The sequence below is a fragment of the Canis lupus genome, chromosome 22 (assembly GCF_048164855.1).
Source record: "Canis lupus baileyi chromosome 22, mCanLup2.hap1, whole genome shotgun sequence".
In the NCBI taxonomy this organism is placed as follows: Eukaryota; Metazoa; Chordata; class Mammalia; order Carnivora; family Canidae; genus Canis; species Canis lupus.
The window spans coordinates 31434100-31456503 of NC_132859.1; the positions used below are offsets into that span (position 1 = coordinate 31434100).

A 22404-nucleotide genomic window follows, 5' to 3' on the forward strand; every position below is an offset into this window, starting at 1 on the left:
AAACAAATTCATTGAATAACACAGAATTTCCAAACTCAGCTAATGGATAAGATGATTCATTGTTCTGATGTGGCAAGACAAAATGGAAAGCCAGCGACTGGGAAAGCACAGAAATGCAGAGACTGGAAACTTTCGAACTCGGGCATGGAAAGCAAGCAATTTGCTGTAATCAGAATGTAATAGGCAGCATTAATTTATAGGAAGATGCCTTTTGGAGTACCAAATTAGCTTAATCAATTTAGAAACTTATTAATGGTCCTGACAATTTCCTTAAGGACCACATCAAGGTATATAACATAACTGTTAAAGTCACTTTAGCATTTGCATAAAATTAGTTTATCTTCACATCAAATCTGAGTATGGTTATAAAACCTATCTTGGAATACATTTCAGAGCAATTTTCAAATTAAAGTTTCATTAGTACTCCCTTAATACTGTCATTTATTGATTGTTCTCATCTCCATTCCAGTCATATACTATCATTGTCCCCAGTAATTCATTAGAATATATGATAGACTTAACAGAAGCTATCTCCCTTTGTATGTGAAAAGAAAAGGAAACTATTCAGCATAGCACAGAAAACATCAGGCTTTGAGTCAGACATGGTGAGTTCATGATCCAACTTTGCTACCTCCAACTTATTTGGTCTTGCAAAATCACTTGACCTTTTGTTTCCCTATCTTAAAAAAATGTAAATGTAGCTAATGGTAACACCTACCCACCCCCTCCCCAATTTGTGGGAAGAAACAAATGAGAAAATACAGATTTCATTTCTGTATTCTGTGAAACACTATTTCAATGTAAGATTTTAGTATGTGCTTTAATAGAAAAAGAAGTCTTGCTCTAAATGAACATAAAAATGTAAACTCACCATTGTAATGGCAACATTTTATACCCTGAATAGTATTTATTTTTTCTCAAACTTTCTCATGCATGCTAAAACATTCTAATTAGGGAAATTTTTACTTTGTTAAAGGCAATCTCTTAAGAAAGAAATTCTTTCTTTGAACTTCCTTAGAATTCTGAATGGTTCTTCTTCAAGTTTTGAATTTTTAAGAAATCATGTTCTAATTTGTGAACTAAGAAGAGAAAATATTTTTTAAGTTTTGTTATCTCTTCAGGTTTACTTGTTCTGGTCTTTTATTTAGTTAAAGAAGTATGCATTGGTATCAAACATAATTTATGATTAATAAATAATTAAGAGTTATGCCACTAATTAATAAGGAATTTTTACAAATACAAAGTGCTCAGCAAAATCCATAGGAAGAGAAAAATGTAATTTGAAAGAAATTTCCTAAAGTCAAACTCTTCTTTATGAGGTGCTAAAAAATTTCTTTATGAGGTGCTAAAGCCATTAATTAACCAGTAACTAAGCTGTATCTACTCTGGAGAGAGCAAATGACACAATATATCAAAATTTGATATATTATTTTGCTGTTTTTGAGGCCATTTTCAGCATGTTTTTAGAATCTGATCATTATTTAGCTTAATTTTATACAAATTCTGTGTCTACCACTGAGTGAAATTCAATTATTTACTCATTCAACAATGTTTTAGGATACCTACTTTGTTCACGGCACTGTCAAGCATTGGAAGAGGTAGAAAGATTAATACAACATGGTCCCCATTATAATAGAATTATTCTCTATGGGATTTCAGCTATCATTACCTGGATTATTGATGCTTGGGAAGTCCTGTGAAGAACTGTGAAGAATTATCAAGAGAAATCCAAATTAGTTCACTGTATCCTACTTATTAATTCTTTAGGCAAATACGAATTTGCCCACTGCTCATACCTTCTCATTCCTGGAAGGTATCCATTTTTCTCAAGTTCTCTTTCTCAAAGAGTCAAGGTGACGCCATTTTTTAACTCATCAAAAAGAGTATTAGCACCAGGAATCTGTCCGTGTAAGTGGGCTCAAGCTCACTACCATGGAACTATGGCTAAGAGTCATTAAAGGGAGCAAAATTTATAAAGTATTGTCTAAAGGATACATAGCTTTCCCAGTCCTCTAGAAACTGAAATGTTTAAAGTTAAGCCAAATCAGAAAGCACCCAGTAACTAAACTGTTCTGCACTTTGTAGGAAAGACACCTGTGAAAGTCTCTGCCACATTAACAACACAGACATTGTTCACTACACGATTCAGTTCCCTTTTCATAAAGATTCACGGGAAAAATTCCCTCCAGTCTTGGTCCCAGAAATGGTGTTTTCTCTTGAACACAATTCTGATGGTATCTGGGTATATGGATCTGATTACTGCTTAAAAACTTAGGGCCAAATTTATGAACCAAGTCCTCCAAATGATAAACCCTTAGAACAGGTTGGAGCATTTCTTTACTTACCTCTTCTACTCCTAAGGAAATTTCTCTTTGTCATGCGCTTCTGAACGACAAATTGATTTTTAACTTTCTTAAGTGTAATTCAAATACAGAGAAGTACATACATCATATGTACAGCTTGATAAATTTTTACAAGTGAATAAGTCCATGTAATCAACACTCACATCAGGAAACATTTTCAGCACCTTTCCCCCTTCCTCCCTGACAACTGTGATGTATTCATAAGTTAGCTTTTCTTGGTTTTGAACTCTGTGTGAATGGAATAAGGCTTTTTGGACTCTCTGGACTTTGTTGGTCAATATCACATTTGTAAGATTAATCTCATTTTAGCCTGCAACTATAGTTTATTCTTTCTCATTCTAGTTCCTTATTTTGTAAACTTAATTTAGCAATATTTTACATTGTTTTTAAAACACCTCAAACTAAATACCAGAAAGGTAAATAAGAGACATTGTTTTCTTAAATAGGACACCAGAGGTCCAGGAAACAACAAGAACAAAAAGAACAAATTGGACTTTGAAAATTTTTTTAATTTGCACATCAAAAAACACTATGAATAGAATAAAAAAAAACCCATAGAATGAGAAAAACTTGAAAATCATATACCAAACAAGAGATTAACCAGAATATAAAGAGAACATTTTTTTAAGCAATGATTTATTTATTTGGGAGTGAGAGAACAGAAGGACAGGCACAGGGAGAGAGACTCTCAGACTCTACACTGAGCACAGCGCCCGATGCAGGGCTTACTCTCAAGACCCTGAGATCACAATCTGAGCCAAAATCAAGAATTGGATAGTTAACCAAGTGCATAACCCAGGCACCCCTACATAGAGAACTTTTAAAACTCAACAACAAAACAAGCAACCTAACTCAAAAATGGGCAAAGGACTTAAATACACATTTCTTCAAAGAAGATATACAAATGGTCAATATACAAACCACACAAAAAGATTTCAAAACACTAATTATTAGGGAAATGCAAGTCAAAATATACCATCTCAACCAAAAGAAAGTACCTCATACCCACTAAAATGGCTACCACTTAAACGAAAGGAAAGAAAGGAAAGAAAGGAAAGAAAGGAAAGAAAGGAAAGAAAGGAAAGGAAAGGAAAGGAAAGGAAAGGAAAGGAAAGGAAAGGAAAGGAAAGGAAAGGAAAAAGAAAGAAAGAAAGAAAGAAAGAAAGAAAGAAAGAAAGAAAGAAAGAAAGAAAGAGAGAGAGAGAAAGAAAGAAAGAAAGAAAGAAAGAAAGAAAGAAAGAAAGAAAGAAAGAAAGAAAGAAAAAGAAGAAAAATGAGTTTTGGCAAGAATCAGAGAAACTGAAAGCCTTATGCACTAGGAATGAAAAATGGCACAGTCACTAAGGAAAACATGGCAGTTCCTCAAAAAGTTAAAAATAGAATTACTATATGATCCAGGAATTCCACTTCTGAGTATATTCCTAATGTATAGAAAGCAGCCTGGAAGAGATGTTTGTAGATCCATATTCATAGCAGGTAAAATATGGAAACAACTCAAGTGCCCACTGATATATAATACATATATAATAAGAAAATGGGAATTTTATATATATAAAAGGTGTGTGTGTGTATATATATATATATATGTATATAATAGGAAAGACATATTCTAATACATGCTACTACATGAATGAACTTTGAGGACATTATGCTAAGTGAAATAAGCCAGTCACACAAAGACAAATACAATATGATTCGACTTATAGGCGGTACTTACAGTGGTCAAAATCTTACAGGCAGAAAGTAGAATGATGGTTGCCAGGGAATGGGAGGAAGGAGAATGTGGAGCTATTGTTTAAAGTGGATAGTTTTAGTTTTGTAAGAAGAAAAGAGTTTTGGATATGTGTGGTGGTGATAGTCACACAACTATATGAGTGTTCTTAATGCCACTGAAGTGTACACTTAAAAGTGGTTAAGATGGTAACTTTCATGTTTTATGTATTTTATTACAATTAATTTTCTTTAAAAAGCTAAAGAATTAAAATAGTGTCAATTCACTAAGGCCAGAAAATCAACTAATACTCTTTTATTAAAATGTAAAATATATTAATTCCAAAGGAAAACCTCTTGTCAGCTAAACCCAAGTCAAATTAACCATAATATCTTATTAGTTGATATTTCTAGTTAACTATGTGGTTGACAAAATTCTGTTTATATTGCTAAAAATGTATTATTTATTTTGTTAAATTTGTTCCTGATTTTTATTTTGTTGCTTATAAAGTACAACCAGAAGGAATAGTTCAAAAGTTGTCCCATCTAGCTATGTGCATATATGTTTCTTAGCTTAGTCCTTTATCTCTAAAGTGATTTTAATAGTAATTCTTTGCTCCTAAAATTTGAGGTTAAACACAAAGGGCCAAAAGTACTAGTTAAAAGATAGTAGCTGTCTAGCTATCTTTTAAATACACTAAATGCTCCAGGAGTCCAGGGCCTTGCTTTTGCCATCAACACAGACATCCTAAGCACCAGTACTCTACAAGCACATAGTAACCACTCATCAAATATTTACTGACTGCATTATGTTAAAGTGAACAGAAAATAATTAATTGCTCTGAAGTCTTTGATCCAAAAATCTGGTCAAAATTTGAACATAAGACAATTTGCTTTAAAAACATGAAATTTCTGATCCTTTCTATATTTTTCATAACTTATTTATGTTGGTTCTGCCATCTTTTCATACAACTACCACAGTATAAGAATATGAGGATGATGATTATAGTAGGCAAAATAATGTGCACCCAACCCCGCCATCCCCACTCCAGCCCCTCAGATCCCAACCCCTAGAACCCGTAATGTCATCTTATTTGGAAAAAGAATGTAGATATGATTACACTAAGGATCTTAAAGTAAGAAATTATTCTGGATTATCAGGACAGGCCCTAACTGCAGTCATGAATGTCCTTAAGACGCTGGCAAGGATTTAGAGCAGGACCCCAGGAGGGGCGGGGATGCCCTCAGACTCCCAGGGACACTAACAGAGCACATGCGCCCCGGAGGGAGCTCGCCACACCTCACGGCCGAGCTCCCTAAAGGGCTGCAGTGCTAGCACGGCTGGACCCAGGAGCAGCTTGGCAGTGGCTGAGACAGAGGCTCCGCGTGGAGGGGGCTGCACGGTCCCAGGAGCAGCTCAGACCGGCTCCGGTGGAGGCTCCGCGGGAGGGAGCTGCCTGGCCGGGAGCATGATTCAACAGCGCAGGCCCCGGAGCACAGGGCTCCGAGGACACAGCCCAAGATCCGGCACTCCCCCAAGGACAGGCAGAAGCCAGGACTGCACAGGTCAGCAAGGACATTCCTGCCCCCTGGCGGCCCCAAGCTGAGCAGATCAGCGGCCCCGCCCCCGGAGCATCCAGGCCCCTGCAGACTGAGAGCTCCATAGTTACTGCGGGAGCTGACTCCAGGGCTGGAGAGCTGGCCGCCGCCACCAGGGTTGTTCCTCCTGGGGCCTCACAAGGTAAACAACCCCCACTGAGCTTCACAGTAGCCTCACAGGATAAACAACCCCCACTGAGCCTCACAGTGGCCTCAACGGATAAACAGGTTAAACAACCTTCACTGACCCCTGCACCAGGCAGGGGACTGAGCAGCTCCCCCAAGTGCACACACCTGAGAATCAGCACAGCAGGCCCCTATCCCAGAAGACCAGCTAGAGGGACAGGGGAAAACAAATTATTGACCAAACAGCACTGGAAAGTTCCAGGGGAAGTCGAGGGATTTATAGTATACAGAATCAGAAGATACTCCCCCTTGTTTTTTGTTTTTTGATTTCTATTTGCTTCCCCCCAGCTTTTTTTTTTTTCTCTTCTTCTTTTTTTTCCTTCTTTTTCTTTTTCATTTTCTTTTCTTCTTTCTCTTCTCTCTTTTTCTCCTTTTCCCAATACAACTTGTTTTCGGCCACTCTGCACTGAGCAAAATGACTAGAAGGAAAAACTCACCTCAAAAGAAAGAATCAGAAACAGTCCTCTCTCCCACAGTACAAAATTTGGATTACAATTCAATGTCAGAAAGCCAATTCAGAAGCACTATTATACAGCTACTGGTGGCTATAGAAAAAAGCATAAAAGGACTCAAGAGACTTCATGACTGCAGAATTTAGAGCTAATCAGGCAGAGATTAAAAATCAATTAAATGAGATGCAATCCAAACTAGAGGTCCTAACGATGAGGGTTAACAAGGTAGAAGAATGAAGGAGTGACATAGAAGACAAGTTGACGGCAAAGAGGGAAACTGAGGAAAAAAGAGACAATTAAAAGATCATGAGGATAGATTAAGGGAATTAATGACAGCTTCAGAAAGAAAAATCTACATTTAATTGGGGTTCCTGAGGGCGCCAAAAGGGACAGAGGTCCAGAATATGTATTTGAACAAATCATAGCTGAAAACTTTCCCAATCTTGGGAGGGAAACAGGCATTCAGATCCAGGAAATAGAGAGATCCCCCCCTAAAATCAATAAAAACCGCTCAACAGCTCGACATTTAATAGTGAAGCTTGCAAATTCCAAAGATAAAGAGAAGATCCTTAAAGCAGCAAGAGACAAGAAATCTCTAACTTTTATGGGGAGGAGTATTAGGGTAACAGCAGACCTCTCCACAGAGACCTGGCAGGCCAGAAAGGGCTGGCAGGATATATTCAGGGTCCTAAATGAGAAGAACATGCAGCCAAGAATACTTTATCCAGCAAGGCTCTCATTCAGAATGGAAGGAGAGATAAAGAGCTTCCAAGACAGGCAGGAACTGAAAGAATATGTGACCTCCAAACCAGCTCTGCAAGAAATATTAAGGGGGACTCTTAAAATTCCTCTTTAAGAGGAAGTCCAATGGAACAACCCACAAAAACAGGGAGTGAATAGGTATCATGATGACACTAAACTCATATCCTTCAATAGTAACTCTGAATGTGAACGGGCTTAATGACCCCATCAAAAGGCACAGGGTTTCAGACTGGATAAAAAAGCAGGACCCATCTATTTGTTGTCTACAAGAGACTCATTTTAGACATAAGGACACCTACAGCCTGAAAATAAAAGGTTGGAGAACCATGTACCATTCAAATGGTCCTCAAAAGAAAGCAGGGGTAGCCATTCTTATATCAGATAAAATAAAGTTTACACCAAAGACTAGTGAGATGAAGAGGGACACTATATCATACTTAAAGGATCTATCCAACAAGAGGACTTAACAATCATCAATATATATATATGTCCCGAATGTGGGAGCTGCCAAATATATCAATTAATAACCAAAGTGAAGACATACTTAGATAATAATACACTTATACTTGGTGACTTCAATGTAGCGCTTTCTACAATAGATAGGTCCCTAAGCACATCCCCAAAGAAACAAGAGCTTTAAATGATACACTGGACCAGATGGATTTCACAGATATCTACAGAACTTTACATCCAAACGCAACTGAATACACATTCTTCTCAAGTGCACATGGAACTTTCTCCAGAATAGACCACATACTGGGTCACAAATCAGGTCTTAACCGATACCAAAAGATTGGGATCGTCCCCTGCATATTCTCAGACCATTATGCTTTGAAATTAGAACTAAATCACAAGAAGAAGTTTGGAAGGATTTCAAACACGTGGAGGTTAAGGACCATCCTGCTAAAAGATGAAAGGGTCAACCGGGAAATTAAGGAAGAATTTAAAAGATCCATGGAAACTAACGAGAATGAAGATACAACCATTCAAAATCTTTGGGATACAGCAAAAGCAGTCCTGAGGGGGAAATACATCGCAATACAAGCAGCCATCCAAAAACTGCAAAGAACTCAAATACAAAAGCTAACCTTACACCTAGCTAGAGAAAAAACAGCAAATAGATCCTACACCCAGCAGAAGAACAGAGTTAATAAAGATTCAAGCAGAACTCAGTGAAATAGAGCCCAGAAGAACTGTGGAACAGATCAACAGAACCAGGAGTTGGTTCTTTGAAAGAATTAATAAGATAGATAAACCATTAGCCAGCCTTATTAAAAAGAAGAGAGAGAAGACTCAAATTAATAAAATCATTAATGAGAAAGGAGAGATCACTACTAACACCAAGGAAATACAAACGATTTTAAAAACATATTATGAACAGCTATACGCCAATAAATTAGGCAATCTAGAAGAAATGGACGCATTCCTGGAAAGCCACAAACTACCAAAACTGGAACAGGAAGAAATAGAAAACCTGAACAGGCCAATAACCAGGGAGGAAATTGAAGCAGTCATCAAAAACCTCCCAAGATACAAAAGTCCAGGGCCAGATGGCTTCCCTGGGGAATTCTATCAAACGTTTAAAGAAGCTCTGGAGACAGGCCTGAGAGAGTGCAAAATATTCCATGCTCATGGATTGGAAGAATTAATACTGTGAAAATGTCAATGCTACCCAGGGCAATTTACACATTTAATGCAATCCCTATCAAAATACCATGGACTTTCTTCAGAGAGTTGGAACAAATTATCTTAAGATTTGTGTGGAATCAGAAAAGACCCCCGAATAGCCAGGGGAATATTAAAAAAGAAAACCATAGCTGGGGGCATCACAATGCCAGATTTCAGGTTGTACTACAAAGCTGTGGTCATCAAGACAGTATGATACTGGCACAAAAACAGACACATAGATCAATGGAACAGAATAGAGAATCCAGAAGTGGACCCTCAACTTTATGGTCAACTAATATTTGACAAAGGAGGAAAGACTATCCACTGGAAAAAAGACAGTCTCTTCAATAAATGGTGCTGGGAAAATTGGACATCCACAGGATGAAGCTAGACCACTCTCTTGCACCATACACAAAGATAAACTCAAAATGGATGAAAGACCTAAATGTGAGACAAGATTCCATCAAAATCCTAGAGGAGAACACAGGCAACACCCTTTTTGAACTTGGCCACAGTAACTTCTTGCAAGATACATCCATGAAGGCAAAAGAAACAAAAGCAAAAATGAACTATTGGGACTTCATCAAGGTAAGAAGCTTTTGCACAGCAAAGGATACAGTCAACAAAACTAAAAGACAACCTACAGAATGGGAGAAGATATTTGTAAATGACATATAAGATAAAGGGCTAGTATCCAAGATCTATAAAGAACTTATTAAACTCAACAGCAAAGAAACAAATAATCCAATCATGAAATGGGCAAAAGACGTGAAAAGGAAAGACATAGGCATGGCCAACAAACACATGAGAAAATGCTCCACATCACTTGCCATCAGGGAAATACAAATCAAAACCACAATGAGATACCACCTCACACCAGTGAAAATGGGGAAAATTAACAAGGCAGGAAACAACAAATGTTGGAGAGGATGCGGAGAAAGGGGAACCCTCCTGCACTGTTGGTGGGAATGTGAACTGGTGCAGCCAATCTGGAAAACTGTGTGGAGGTTCCTCAAAGAGGAAAAAATAGACCTGCCCTACAACCCAGCAATTGCACTGCTGGGGATTTACCCCAAAGATACAGATGTAATAAAATGCCGGGACACCTGCACCCCGATGTTTATAGCAGCAATGTCCACAATAGCCAAACTGTGGAAGGAGCCTCGGTGTCCATCGAAAGATGAATGGATAAAGAAGATGTGGTTTATGTATACAATGGAATATTCCTCAGCCATTAGAAACGACAAATACCCACCATTTGCTTCAAAGTGGATGGAACTGGAGGGTATTATGCTGAGTGAACTAAGTCAGTCGGAGAAGGACAAACATTATATGGTCTCATTCATTTGGGGAATATAAAAAATAGTGAAAGGGAATAAAGGGGAAAGGAGAAAAAATGAGTGAGAAATATCAGAAAGGGAGACAGAACATGAGAGACTCCTAACTCTGGGAAACGAACTAGGGGTGGTGGAAGGGGAGGTGGGCAGGGGGGGATGGGGTGACTTGGTGACGGGCACTGAGAGGGGCACTTGATGGGATGAGCACTGGGTGTTATTCTATATGTTGGCAAATCGAACACCAATAAAAAATAAATTTATAAAAAAAATGTCCTTATGAGAGAAAAGCAGAGGAAAATTAGATTCACAGAGGAGAAGGTAATGGACAGACAAATGCAGAGATCAGAGTGGTGTGACCACAAACCAAGGAATGCCAATAGCCACCAGAAGCTGCAAGAGGCAGGGTACAGATTCTCCCCTAGAGCCTCCTGACTATGCACAGCCTTGCTGATACCTCGATTTCAGCCTCGTGATACTGGTGCCAGATTTCTGACCTCCAGAATTATGAGAGAATACATTTCTGTTGTTTTAAGCCACCAAGTTTGTGGCAATCTGGCAGAAAACTAATACATGACAGTGATTAAAAATAACTAATATCTATGGCATATTCACTTTGTACTAGACACTATTTGAAGCACGTCTTAAGTGTCCAATAAACCTACAAGATAGGTCACATAGCATCACCATTTTATAGACAAGGCAAAGAAACATACAGTAAGTTGACTAAACTCTCATAGTTTATAAGTAACAGAGCAAGGATTCGAACATAGGCATTCTAGTTCTTGAGTTCACATTCTTAAATGCTACATCATGTTAAATGACTATTTTGTCTCGATAACTTTAATGTCAAATTGTACTATGAATGTTAAATTTCTAACTACCTGAGAACTCAATCTAGTACCTGAAACCTTTATTCTTTAAATTCTAGGTGATCTGGATAGATTTGGTACTCAGAGACCAACTCATAAAAGTTGTTCTCCACAAAAAAGTTTTAAAATCTAGATTTTTCAGGATGCCTTCTGAGATTTCAAGTGTATTCCTCTGTAAATACTACATTATTTTTTTATTTCCGTTCAGTTGAGGGTAGAAGAAAGGTTGTTAAAGGAGAAAGAAATCTCTAAGAATTTTTAAATAATTATAAAAACAACAGTGATTAACTCTTTAGATACAAAAAAAAGGACACATTACAAGATTATAAAAAAAAAAAAACCAAACAGAGAACATCTGACCCCATATTATAAGAAACCCTTAGTTAAATCCTAAAATGGACCTCCCTAACACTGCACTGTATTAGTATTTGTTCTTCTCATGGAGATATATAGGTCTAAGGGTTTATCAAGATATACCAAGATTAGTCCTGTTTGCTGAAAGATGGGCTACATAACTACATGCATGCAAGGTAAGAACTCTCCTTTACTGCAAACCTCTTACTTAAAAGACCAGTTTAGGAATGCTGCATATTTTGCCTGCTTTGGTACATGTAATTCCAGATCAGGAGAATTGCCCCTTTGAGTTTCAAATAATGCAAAAAAAGAATCATGGTTGGATGACACTATAGACAAAGTAATAAAATCATTAAATGGTCTAGAGCTCCCTATTGCATTCTAGAACGCTGTTCTAGCATTCTCTACCAAGTTCATCAGTAAGTTAAGGAATAAGATACTCTTGAATCCCATCTTTAATCTGGGCAAAACACTAAAAGTGGTACAGAATATCTGGATAGGATTAAAATCACATTTAAAATGGGACAAAAACTTCATAAAGAAATTTAATTCATCTCTACCTCTCAATATCCTGAAAGTTCTCTGTCATCAAACTTTATTTTTAGTTAATGCTGGATCAATCCAGAAAGGGGAGTTATTGCTATTTTTTAAGCAGGCCCTAGAATATATAATACATTTTTAATATACTGGAATTTTTTATATGATCTCAAATATGTTATTCACTTGTTCAAAAGATTAATTACACTAATGAATTTCAGGCACATAACCCCATTTGAGCCAAATCAAGGTTTCCTAAGAGGCTACTGAAGTGCTTGCTTGATGTTCAACCCACAGCCATATTTTACTCAGACTCTCTCTTTAGAATACTTGTCAAAAAACTAAGGAATCTTACCTACCTTGTGTTCTAAGCTCTTGAAAGATTCAAAATTTAAAATTGTTCCCCAATATGAGTTTCTTCAGTTTGTGATATCAATGTGACTCAAATGCTTATCGAGTTTAAATCATTTTCCAGAGATCTGGTTGTTCAAATCACCAAATAATATCAAATAAACTAGTAGTCCTATTGTGCAAAGATGAAACTTGAAAACAGAACAGATGTTCATGTGATTATAAGGGTAACCCATTTATAAGACATTCTTTATAAAGTATTTTGCAATTCAACAATTCATATTCATAATTAGCTTCAATACTTCATTACTACGGTTAAATATGTTAAGGATTATAGCAACCTCAGTATCTACTTCTAAAAAGTAAAACCTCGGGATCCCTGGGTGGCGAAGCGGTTTAGCGCCTGCCTTTGGCCTGGGGCGCGATCCTGGAGACCTAGGATCGGATCCCACGTCAGGCTCCCTGCATGGAGCCTGCGTCTCCCTCTGCCTGTGTCTCTGCCTCTCTCTCTCTCTCTCTCTCTCTGTGTGTGTGACTATCATGAATAAATAAATAAAATCTTTAAAAAATAAAATAAAATAAAATAAAATAAAATAAAAAGTAAAACCTCTAGGCAAGTTATTACTACACTATTTTTATATTCCTCCTAAAACCCACATGTACTCAGAAATGTAGTGTTTACGGTAGACAAAATACTATTTTTTTAGGCTTCAAATATATCAAGAGAAAAGACGCAAATATATATTTGATGCAATGCTAAGTTACTACTAGAAAATACAATTTAACCCTAAAACAAAAGAAATCATAGGAGTAACCACTAGTTTACTAGAGAAATGTAGTTTTATTAAAAAACAATTAGATACAACGCAAGTGCAATGAAACATAGTAAAATAGCTTAACTTCTCAAAGATTCTCTACTTTCCAAAGCAGTTTTCACATCTGGGGTATGAATATCATTAGAATCCCAATGGATTTATATGCTTTCATCTGATAATTCCATTCATGTGCAGGCAAATCAGATCTATGACTTAACATACATCACTATTCCCCAGATAAGCATAATTACAGCTTGTGAAGAAATATGACACATGCATCTTATTTGTTGTTCTTGCTCTTAGTTTTAAAACCTCAAAATCTTTAGATAAGTACTAACATAAATTATCTGAAGAACTCATCACTAATGAATTTATAAAGTTGGAGATTACAAGAAAATAGTGGAAGATGTGTACCCAACTACCTGATACACTTTGCAGGAAGAAATGCAACATCTTAATTAAACTTCAGATAAAATAAGCCCTAAATTGGATGTGAATCTTTTAGCTGAAGTTGTTATGGTAGATGAGACACTATGTTTTTTTGAATTACAAACATTTTTCATTACTGAACTTTTGATGCACCTAGTAAATAGCAAATCACAGCAGGGGGTGTAATTGTTTTGAAAATACTGTTGAAAATAGAAAGGAAATGTTCAAACAAGCTGCTAGTATCTCCTAATAGAAATTCAACATCTTGTTAGGATCTGAGCATTAATTATAAACTGGCTGAAACAGAAGAGTGTCCAGATAGACCTCAGGATAACTCTAGAGAGTCATACAAACGTGATGTCAGCACCAGGTATGCTGGATGCTATAAATCACACATTGTTAAGAGAGAGGCTATACTACACTATTGATTTACAATAAAGGGGCTCAAAGAAGGAACACTGTCAAGAGGAACACCAAGACCTCAGCATTTAGCTCTCTCTAGAGTTGGCAGACCAAATTACATAAATGCCGCACAATTTTCATTTGATTTGAAGTCTGAGTTCAACATCTCTGTTATATTAAACATTTTAAATAGCTGTGAATGAATCAATCTATGATGTGGTTATTGCCATACCAATTTTTTCATCGAGTTTAGGACTCAGATAATACTCCCACGTTTCAAATAAGATTCAACAAGATTGTGTAGGGGCTAAAGAAACCAATTTTGGAGTCCTGCAATCCTCAGTTCTACAACATTAACTCGATTTTTTCCAAATTTTACATCTCTAAGGTTTCTTTTTCCTTATCTACACAATGGAGATGTACAGATGTTGCCTTTTTGGGGTTGTTAGGTATTTACAGGAGCTGTAAAGCCCTTAATACACTGCTTGGTGTGCACTGATTAGGGAAAAAAAAAATGTTAGATGTCATTATTACTACTGTTCTTGTTGCTGTCAAATAACCTCAAAGGTCCTTTAGCCACTTTGTCCCAGAGCAAAAATAGTCCAGACACCCTATATTTTGGCTTAGGTTCCTTTCTCCTAACAGAGAGCTTCCAGCATTTCATTTACTGAAATCTAAGATAATACATGGCCCATTCCCCCAGTCTATGTTTTAGCTTCCTGGATAGGGTGCGCAAGTTAATTTCTGAGGAACATCTGGAAGGAAATGTGGAGAAATTGCAGCAAACCCCAGACACGCTGTGCTGCATCAATCTACATAATTTGAAATGACCCATATTTGCCTTTCATGCTTACAGACCAGAGGATAGTGACTAAACTACTGGTACCAGCAAGTAAGGGTGATATGAAAACCCAGAGAGAGAGAAAGAGAGAGAGAGAAACTTTTCTAGTTGGTTTCAGAGAACATGGTGAACCAGAATTGACTGGACATGAAAATCACTTTAAACAGACAACTAGCAAACAGCCTCAAGAGAAAAGAGAGAAATTCCCCCCATGACATCCCCCAGAAAGCACCAAACGAATGTCCTACAAGAGCACCAGCTCGAGGGTCCTTCCTTAGTGTAACTACAGAACATAGTCTCTGAAGTCAGTTCAAGGTTCCAGAATTTGGGGGTGCTCACACACCCAGGAACATCACACCCCTTGCTACTTTAGCTGCAGCTCAGGCTAAAGCCGACATAAACATCATCTCCAGCAATACGTGAGATGCAGACAAGCCTGAACTGTAAGGGGGACAGATGGGGAATAGAGCGTTTCACAAGGCGCGGCACTGTAGTGGGCACGGCAGGTTTCCTCTGACCCCAATGTGTACAGGCAATAAAACTTCTCCCCAAACGCAGGAAGTCACAAGGTACCCCGAACTGTGCCGTCTCTTCGAACTCAGCCTCCTGGACCAGGAGGGCAATCAGATCCAGGGGCACGGATTTACCCTTAACCTCCCAACTCCAACCTACGCGTTAAAATTATTCCCCTGGAGGAAGCCATCCTATCCCACAGCAGCTCCCCACGTTGCTTGCAAATCCTGTGCATCCTGAAGATCTTCAAAAGAAACCAAGAAGGAAAGGTGGGAAGATAAAGGCAAAGAAGAAGGGAGAAAATAAGAAGAAAAGACCATCACGAAGCTGGCCCGCTGTGCCTTCTTATCCCAACAACTTCGCCAGGTTTCCCGAGGAGGGAGCGCGCCCCCAACACACCCACTAGGAGACAGGCCCATCCTGGGGGCCCAGCCCGCGACTCCAGCCTGAGCCGGGCTCACCCGGTCGCCCCCCCTCCCCCCGGCCCCCGTGGGCGCCTGGTGGGGGGCCGGAGACCCTGGAGCTCTGCGCCCTGCACTTCGGCCCCTGCACCCAGCTCACGTCGCTGCTGGGCGCGGAGCAGGAGAGGCACCGGGGCAGCCCCAGGGCAGGGCGCACGGGGCCGGGGGCGTCCCGGCGTGGACCTTGCAGATGCCCCTTGCGTGCGCCTCGCCGCTCGCGGGGACGCCAGCCCAGCCCCACGTCCAGCAGCCCAGCCAACTCCGCCACCCGAGCCCAGACGCCTCTCTTGCGCTCAACTTACCGTGGCTGGGCTGAGCTTTCGTGGGCCCCAGCAGCTTCTCTCTCCTTCCTCCCGCCGAGCCCTTCATCCTCCTGCCCGCAGCCGCCCGGCGCCCCGGCCCCGGCATCGGGAGGAGCGGCCGCCCGGGCTGGCCGGCCCCGGGGGCGCGCAGCTGCCCGCCTGCAGCTCCGGCCCTGCTGCTCTCCGCGCGGCGTGGGCGGCGGCGGCCGCGGGGAGCAGTCCCTGAGGCGAGCGCCACGCGGGCTGCCCCCAGGCGCGGGCTGGCGCGGGGGTGGCTGCCGGCGCGCCTCTGCCTCTGCCTCTGCCTCCGCCTCGCCCCGCGGCGCTCCGCACGCGTCCGAGCCCCAGCCCGAGCCCGAGCCTGCGCCCCAGCCCGAGCCCCAGCCCGAGCCCCAGCCCGAGCCCGAGCCCCAGCCCCAGCCCCAGCCCAGCCCCAGCCCGAGCCGCAGGTGCAGCCGGTGGAGAGGTGCGAGCGGGCGCGGAGGGAGGGCCCGGCCCGGGGTGCCGGGGAAAGACCGAGACTGCGGAGAGACGAAGCAGCCCAGAGGCGAGCAACTAGCTTTAATGGGGTGAGCGGATCCTGGGTGTTTAGGGGCAAACGTGAGGAAGAGAAATGCACCCAGAAACTAGAGGGATTGGAAATGAGCTCGTTGAGCTGCTCCAGGAGGCTCAGAAAAGGGGCTTTCCTTTTCGGCTTAGGTCTTTTATCCTCCCTCCCCGGTTGCGTTGTTCTACCTGAAAACAGCTCCACCCCCCACCCTAACTCCTACCCCACTCCGCCTTTTTTTTTTTTTTTTTTTTTAACAGTGAGCCTCCAACCTGGGTACAGATACAAAGTGATAGGGTGAAGACACTGAAAATACACTGGAAAGTCCCTCCTCCACAAAACCCCAGTTCTCACCTCTCTTGAGGGACCCAAGCCCTACTGGGATTTTTTCTTCCTTGACCAAATGCTTCTGTCCTTCCTCCTCCTGTTTCTCCCTCCCTGCCTCTCTCTCTCTCTCTCTCTCTACCCTTACCCCTAACCTCCCCCCGCCCCCAACTATAGTACCCTGGGGATGAAAACACACCCTCTGTTGTCCTTTCTTAGGAGGTAGGGGGGTGTTTCTCAAACTTTGCTGTGCACACTAATCATCTAGGGACTCTGGTGAAAAGTTCAGATTCTCTTCAAATAAATAGGTCTGGAGTAGGGCCTGAGATTCCCTCCAGGTCTAATGGTGTGGCAGAGGCAGCAGATCCAAGGACCACATTTTGAGTTGCAAAACACAAACAGTATAAACTTGCTTTCTGATATCAGCTGAGCCACTATTTGTAAGAGGATCTGAAATAACAAGTTACCGAGACACTGTCTTTCATGGGGTTTCAGCATGCTGGGAAGGCCAAATAACATAAAGATGAGCGGAGTGCAAAGTATAAAGTGTGCCACATATACAATGCTGTCATTATTGCCATTAGTCATTGCTGTTGAGAAAATTATTAGGAATACTAACGTTGAAGAAAATGTATAAAGATAATGGTAATTTGCTATATGTCCTTAAGATAAGCTCTCAAAAATAATCAGCAGTGACCACTGCACAAACACATTTAGAAAGAAAATCCTAAGTAACACCCTCTCAAGTGTAGTCTATTCATCCTCTGAGCCAGTTGTTGACTTTAGCAGATATGCAGCACTGGTCAAGTATGTACTATCAAGAAGTTAAATCACTTCTCAAGCTAATAAAAAAACAAACAAACAAACAAACAAGAAGAGTAAATGCCTAGAAGAAATAGAGAGAACTACTTAGCATGACTATGTTAGCTTGGTTTGATCCTCTCTCTCCACATGTTTTTGTCTGGATTTAAATACTCACCCTGTCATTTCAGTTCAGCAAGTGTTAGTAAGTCTTTGCCATGATGAAGGCCTTTCTTGGGGTGAATAGAATATGACACAGTTCCTGCTTTGAAAGAACAATTTGACATATACCAATAAACATCATATTAGGCAGTCTGCGGTACCGCAAGAGAATACCAAACACATTAGCAGTTTAAAAGGCAGCAAGGTCTGAAGAGACTTCAGAGAAGAAAAGTCATTCTAGACAAACCTTTAAATGTGATATGATTCCATCAGGCAGAAGTAAACATTTAAGGTGAAAGTGTAAGAGCAGCAAAGTATGGGGAGTAGTGGACCCCTTGATCCAAACATACACTGCATGGAAGAAGGTGGAAGCAACAGCCTGAAAGGTTAGCAGGTGCTATGACTGCTACCCTTGGCAGTTCGTACTTCACTTTAGAAGGGTTGAGCAAGGAACCACCATAATAAAAAATACAGCAAGAAGATTTGATTTAAAAAAAGATAATGGAATGAACTAATAAGCAGAAAATAGAGTTGTAGAAAACACTTAGGAGGCAGTGGAAGCCACAGGTAAGAGATCATAAAGATACAAACAATGATACCAGTTGTGGGAAATGAAACATAAAGATCTTTAAAAGGAGACAAAATTAACAGTATTACATAGCAATTGTGTGGAGGAGAGAGATTTATTCAAGAGATCTCTAAGGTTTTGTGCCTGCAGTACTAGAAATAGTACCATTAAGAACTGACAAGTCAAAAACGAAACTTACAGTTGGTTATATTTTTATGTTTATTGGGGAAAGGCTATCAGATAATCAATTCTCTTTGGATACTTTTAGTCAGAGGTTTGGGGGAGATGTTCAGGTATGGATGATTACATAGTTAGGAATAGAAGCCTTGCTTTGAGGAAATAAATTCTGGGTTAGAGCTTGTGTTCACTTTCATTTTTTAGAGCTCTGGGCATATAGAGAGAGTTAAATTTTTGGAGACTGTAAAGTTAGTGAAGTTGAATAGAGAAAGAAACATAAAGTGTTTAGGACAGAAGCTTAGAACTATGTCGCTTCCTGTTACTCAGAATCAGCATCCATGAAATATGGATAACAGTACTCTCTGCATAAGGCAGTTTTAAGGACTGAGATAATGTACTGTTTTCTCACTTTTGCACTAACCTGACACATAGTAGCCTCTAAAAATGTTCACTGAATGAATTAATAATTTTATAGAATAGGAAACACCAAATCACAACGAAAAAGATGGGAAGAGATGGCTAAGTGGGCTCTGTTATTTCAGTGTTGTGAAAACCAAGTTAGGGAAAAGTTTTGTTACAGAGATAGAACGGACAACAGATAACAAATGGGACAGAGGTATTAAAGGAGAAACATTAAAGCCATTGAGGGAGGTTGTAGATTTATTTTGGAGAAGGGTTTGTTTTGGAGGAGGATTTAACAAAAAGTTAATTGATTACTTTCAAGAGTATTGTTGCACCAAAAAGTATCACTATTACGAGTGGCAAAGGAATTAAAGAAGAATTTTAGATTATTCTTTAAAGAACTATGACAATCAACTGAAGACAAAAGACAGAGATTGAAGGTAGAGAGGGCTGATAGCAGGATTGAGTAAGGTTGTTCCTCTTTAGAAAACGGAAAGTCCAAACATACTTTTTTGATGAAATTAAAGGGCCAAATATGTGGGAAAGAAGTTCCAGGTGAGAGAAGGGGAGAATTGATTGAGCAATATCTGAAAAGAAAAAACAGAACTAGTGAACCAGGAGTTAGGTAATCAATCTTAACAGAGAAAAGGGTCACCCGTTCCTTAGAAGAAACGACACAGGAATAGAAACAAGAAGATGTACTGAGATTCTAAAGTGGAATGGCAGGATATAAGAAAGGCTTACATTATCTTGTCCCTGGATCTCTAGGAAAACAGCAATGGGAATTCTACTGAAGAAATAGCACTGTGAGCCTGAAAAAAGTAGAGGATATCTGGAACAAGTTTTGACAGGGATAACACAGTGAACCCACAAGAGATGGGAAGAAAGATCACCAAGTGATCCTACCATATGGGAAGCTACCTCAGGGGTAAGATATATACATTTATTATAATGAAGTTAACCAGCATTTTTGTTGTTTGCCTAGTGAAATTCAAAGACAAACGTACAGAAACAAAGTATGCAGCATGGCTTACCCAAGTTTAGTAATCAACAAAGTAGAAATTATATGAGATCAAGCAATGAGGAGTTTCATGGAATAGAACTTGGGAGGATGGACTCTCAAAGTCTTTCAGACTTGAGGTCAGTTTGCCATGCTGCCATCTAGAATGTGTGAGACCTTGCACAATTCACCTAATATTTCGGATTCTTAGTTTCCTCAACTGTAAAACAGGGATAAGACTATTTTCCTTCCAGTTTTAGGCCTTCATAATAAAATAATATTGGCAAAGCAGTGATTCTCAAACTAGAGCATTCAGGAGAATCACCTGGGGGGCTTGTCAAAATACAAATTGCTAAGTCTCACCCCTAGAGTGTGCGTTACTAGATCTTAGAGGAGTCTCAGAAATTTGAGTTTCTAACAAGTTTACCAGGGATACTGATGCTTCTGGCCTAGAGACTGCTCTTTGTAAACCCCTGTTGTAAAGCACTTAATATTATGTTTGATACATAATAAGTACTAAATACTCAGTAGCTGGTATTTAGGGTTGGTACTCACCTCAGGTATGATAGCTGAATATAGAGTTCAAGATTAAAAGGCTATAAATTAAACACAAAGGTGAATAATGGACAAGGATTATAGGGAAAGTCTGATCAAGTTCACCAAAATAAAGATGGTATTTAGTGTAGGAAATATTCAAGATCAAAATCTGGACATCAATTTATGCTTAGCCCAACACTTTCTAAAATGATTGTTATAATAAAATGCCAATACCATAACAATGAAATCAGATCATGGAAAGAGGAAACTGGGTCAAGGAAGGACAGCAAAGAGTAGGTCAACACCAATACTGTGAATGAACGAAGAGCCAGGTTCTCAGCCTTAGAAGCCACTGAGAAGGAGTCATTAATGTGACACAACTGTCACTGAGATGAAGATTTGTAAATCTCAGTCTCTCGTGCTATAAAAATTGCTCCTGCTCCCAAAATTGAGGGAAAAATCTCATCCCTGGAATATTAAGTATTTTGGAATTCATGTGGCTTTTAAGAGGAAGCTTTACTACAAATCAAGACACAGTATTACAACGCAAAAATAAAAAGCACATGTGGGAGGAGTTCAGACAATATGCTCTAGATATTTAGCCTTGTAGTGATTCAGCTTTAGCCACTTATAGGCCTCCCTGTACTGAGTGCCTGCAGTGGGATGGTCTTCAACCTAGTAAAATCACTTCCAAGATGAGAAAACATGTTCAGAGAGGTAAAGCAACTTCTCTGAGATGATACCTAATAAAGTTCAATCTCTCTGATTAGAAAGCACATTTAATTTCCACTTTAAAATGTTGTCTCTGAAACAGCAAAATAGAGTTAATAAATGCTGTCAGTCCCCATGCTTTTTGTCTTAAGTTGGGTTCTTCAGGAAACAGACTCTGGAGACAGGGAAATTTCTGTGCAGGAAGTTTACTAGGGAGAGCCCTTGAGGTCAACGCCTATGAGAAAGAAAAGGAAGAACTGAGTAAAAAAGTTGAATTCCAATGCAGTCTCAACAAAGGCCTCCACCGATTCCACAAGAGCTCTGGGCTGAATGGAACCTTCAGAGTTATCCTGAACTGAGGACAGAGAAGCAGGTCTTTGTACTGTCACATCCATCTGTCATTCCTCATAATCAGAATTTTGTTCACAGAGAAGCCTATAGAACAAACCTGCCCAAGTATTTGAGTATTTCTTTATTACTGCTTTATAGCAACCCAAAGAAATCTATCTCGAATGCAGCAATTATTTTAATAAATATTATTTGCAAGGTACTGTGATGGGTACTCTGGGTGAGTAAAGCATGAAGGCTTTGAAATTATTTTGAGGGCCAACAAGTGAACTAGTATGTCAAGAACATAGGTCAAAGGTTAGGGACACTGCTAATGATTTTTGATGTCTAGTTCATTATTATAACTTTATTTAGCAGAAAATAGTGAAATTTTTTAGCAAATTAGAAATATGAAGTGCTGCTTTATGAAAATTAACCTGTGTACAACTAAAAGAAGTTGGAAGCAAAATTTTCTCTAGTTCCTGCCTAATACTAACCTATCTTTCTAGACACTGTTGTAAGGCAGTATTTCTCAAAGTGTTGTCCCTGGCCCAGCAGTATCACCATCACCTGGGGACTTACTAGAAATGCACATTCTTGGGATCCACCCTGACCTACTGAACCAGAAATTCTGTAGGTCCCAGTAGCCCTTGTTTTAATAAGCCCCCCAGGTATAGTTTCAGATGTACACTCAAATTTGAGAATCACTGCTATAGTGTTTCTGTGACACAGTTTTCTCCTGGAGCAAATATCTTTCGGGAATATCTTGAAGCAATTCTCCTCCCTACTCTCAAGAGTGTGACTGCTGTCTACTAACATCTTTCCAAGCTGTCTCTGACCAAATGACTCAGCACTGCAGGAGGAGAAAACTTTTTCTTCCTTCCCTTTTAGGTTCTT

General features: G+C 39.7%; 1 protein-coding gene across 1 annotated transcript in view; it reads right to left on the reverse strand.

The window, feature by feature from the left end:
* ZNF385D (zinc finger protein 385D) overlaps positions 1–16097 on the reverse strand; it is an 897042-nt gene extending 880945 nt beyond the window's left edge. The window contains exon 1 of the mRNA XM_072792941.1: positions 15952–16097. Coding sequence (XP_072649042.1) covers positions 15952–16057 — 106 coding nt within the window. The 5' untranslated portion in view covers positions 16058–16097. The remainder of the gene's footprint in view (positions 1–15951) is intronic.
* Between the last annotated feature and the right edge of the window lie 6307 nt (positions 16098–22404).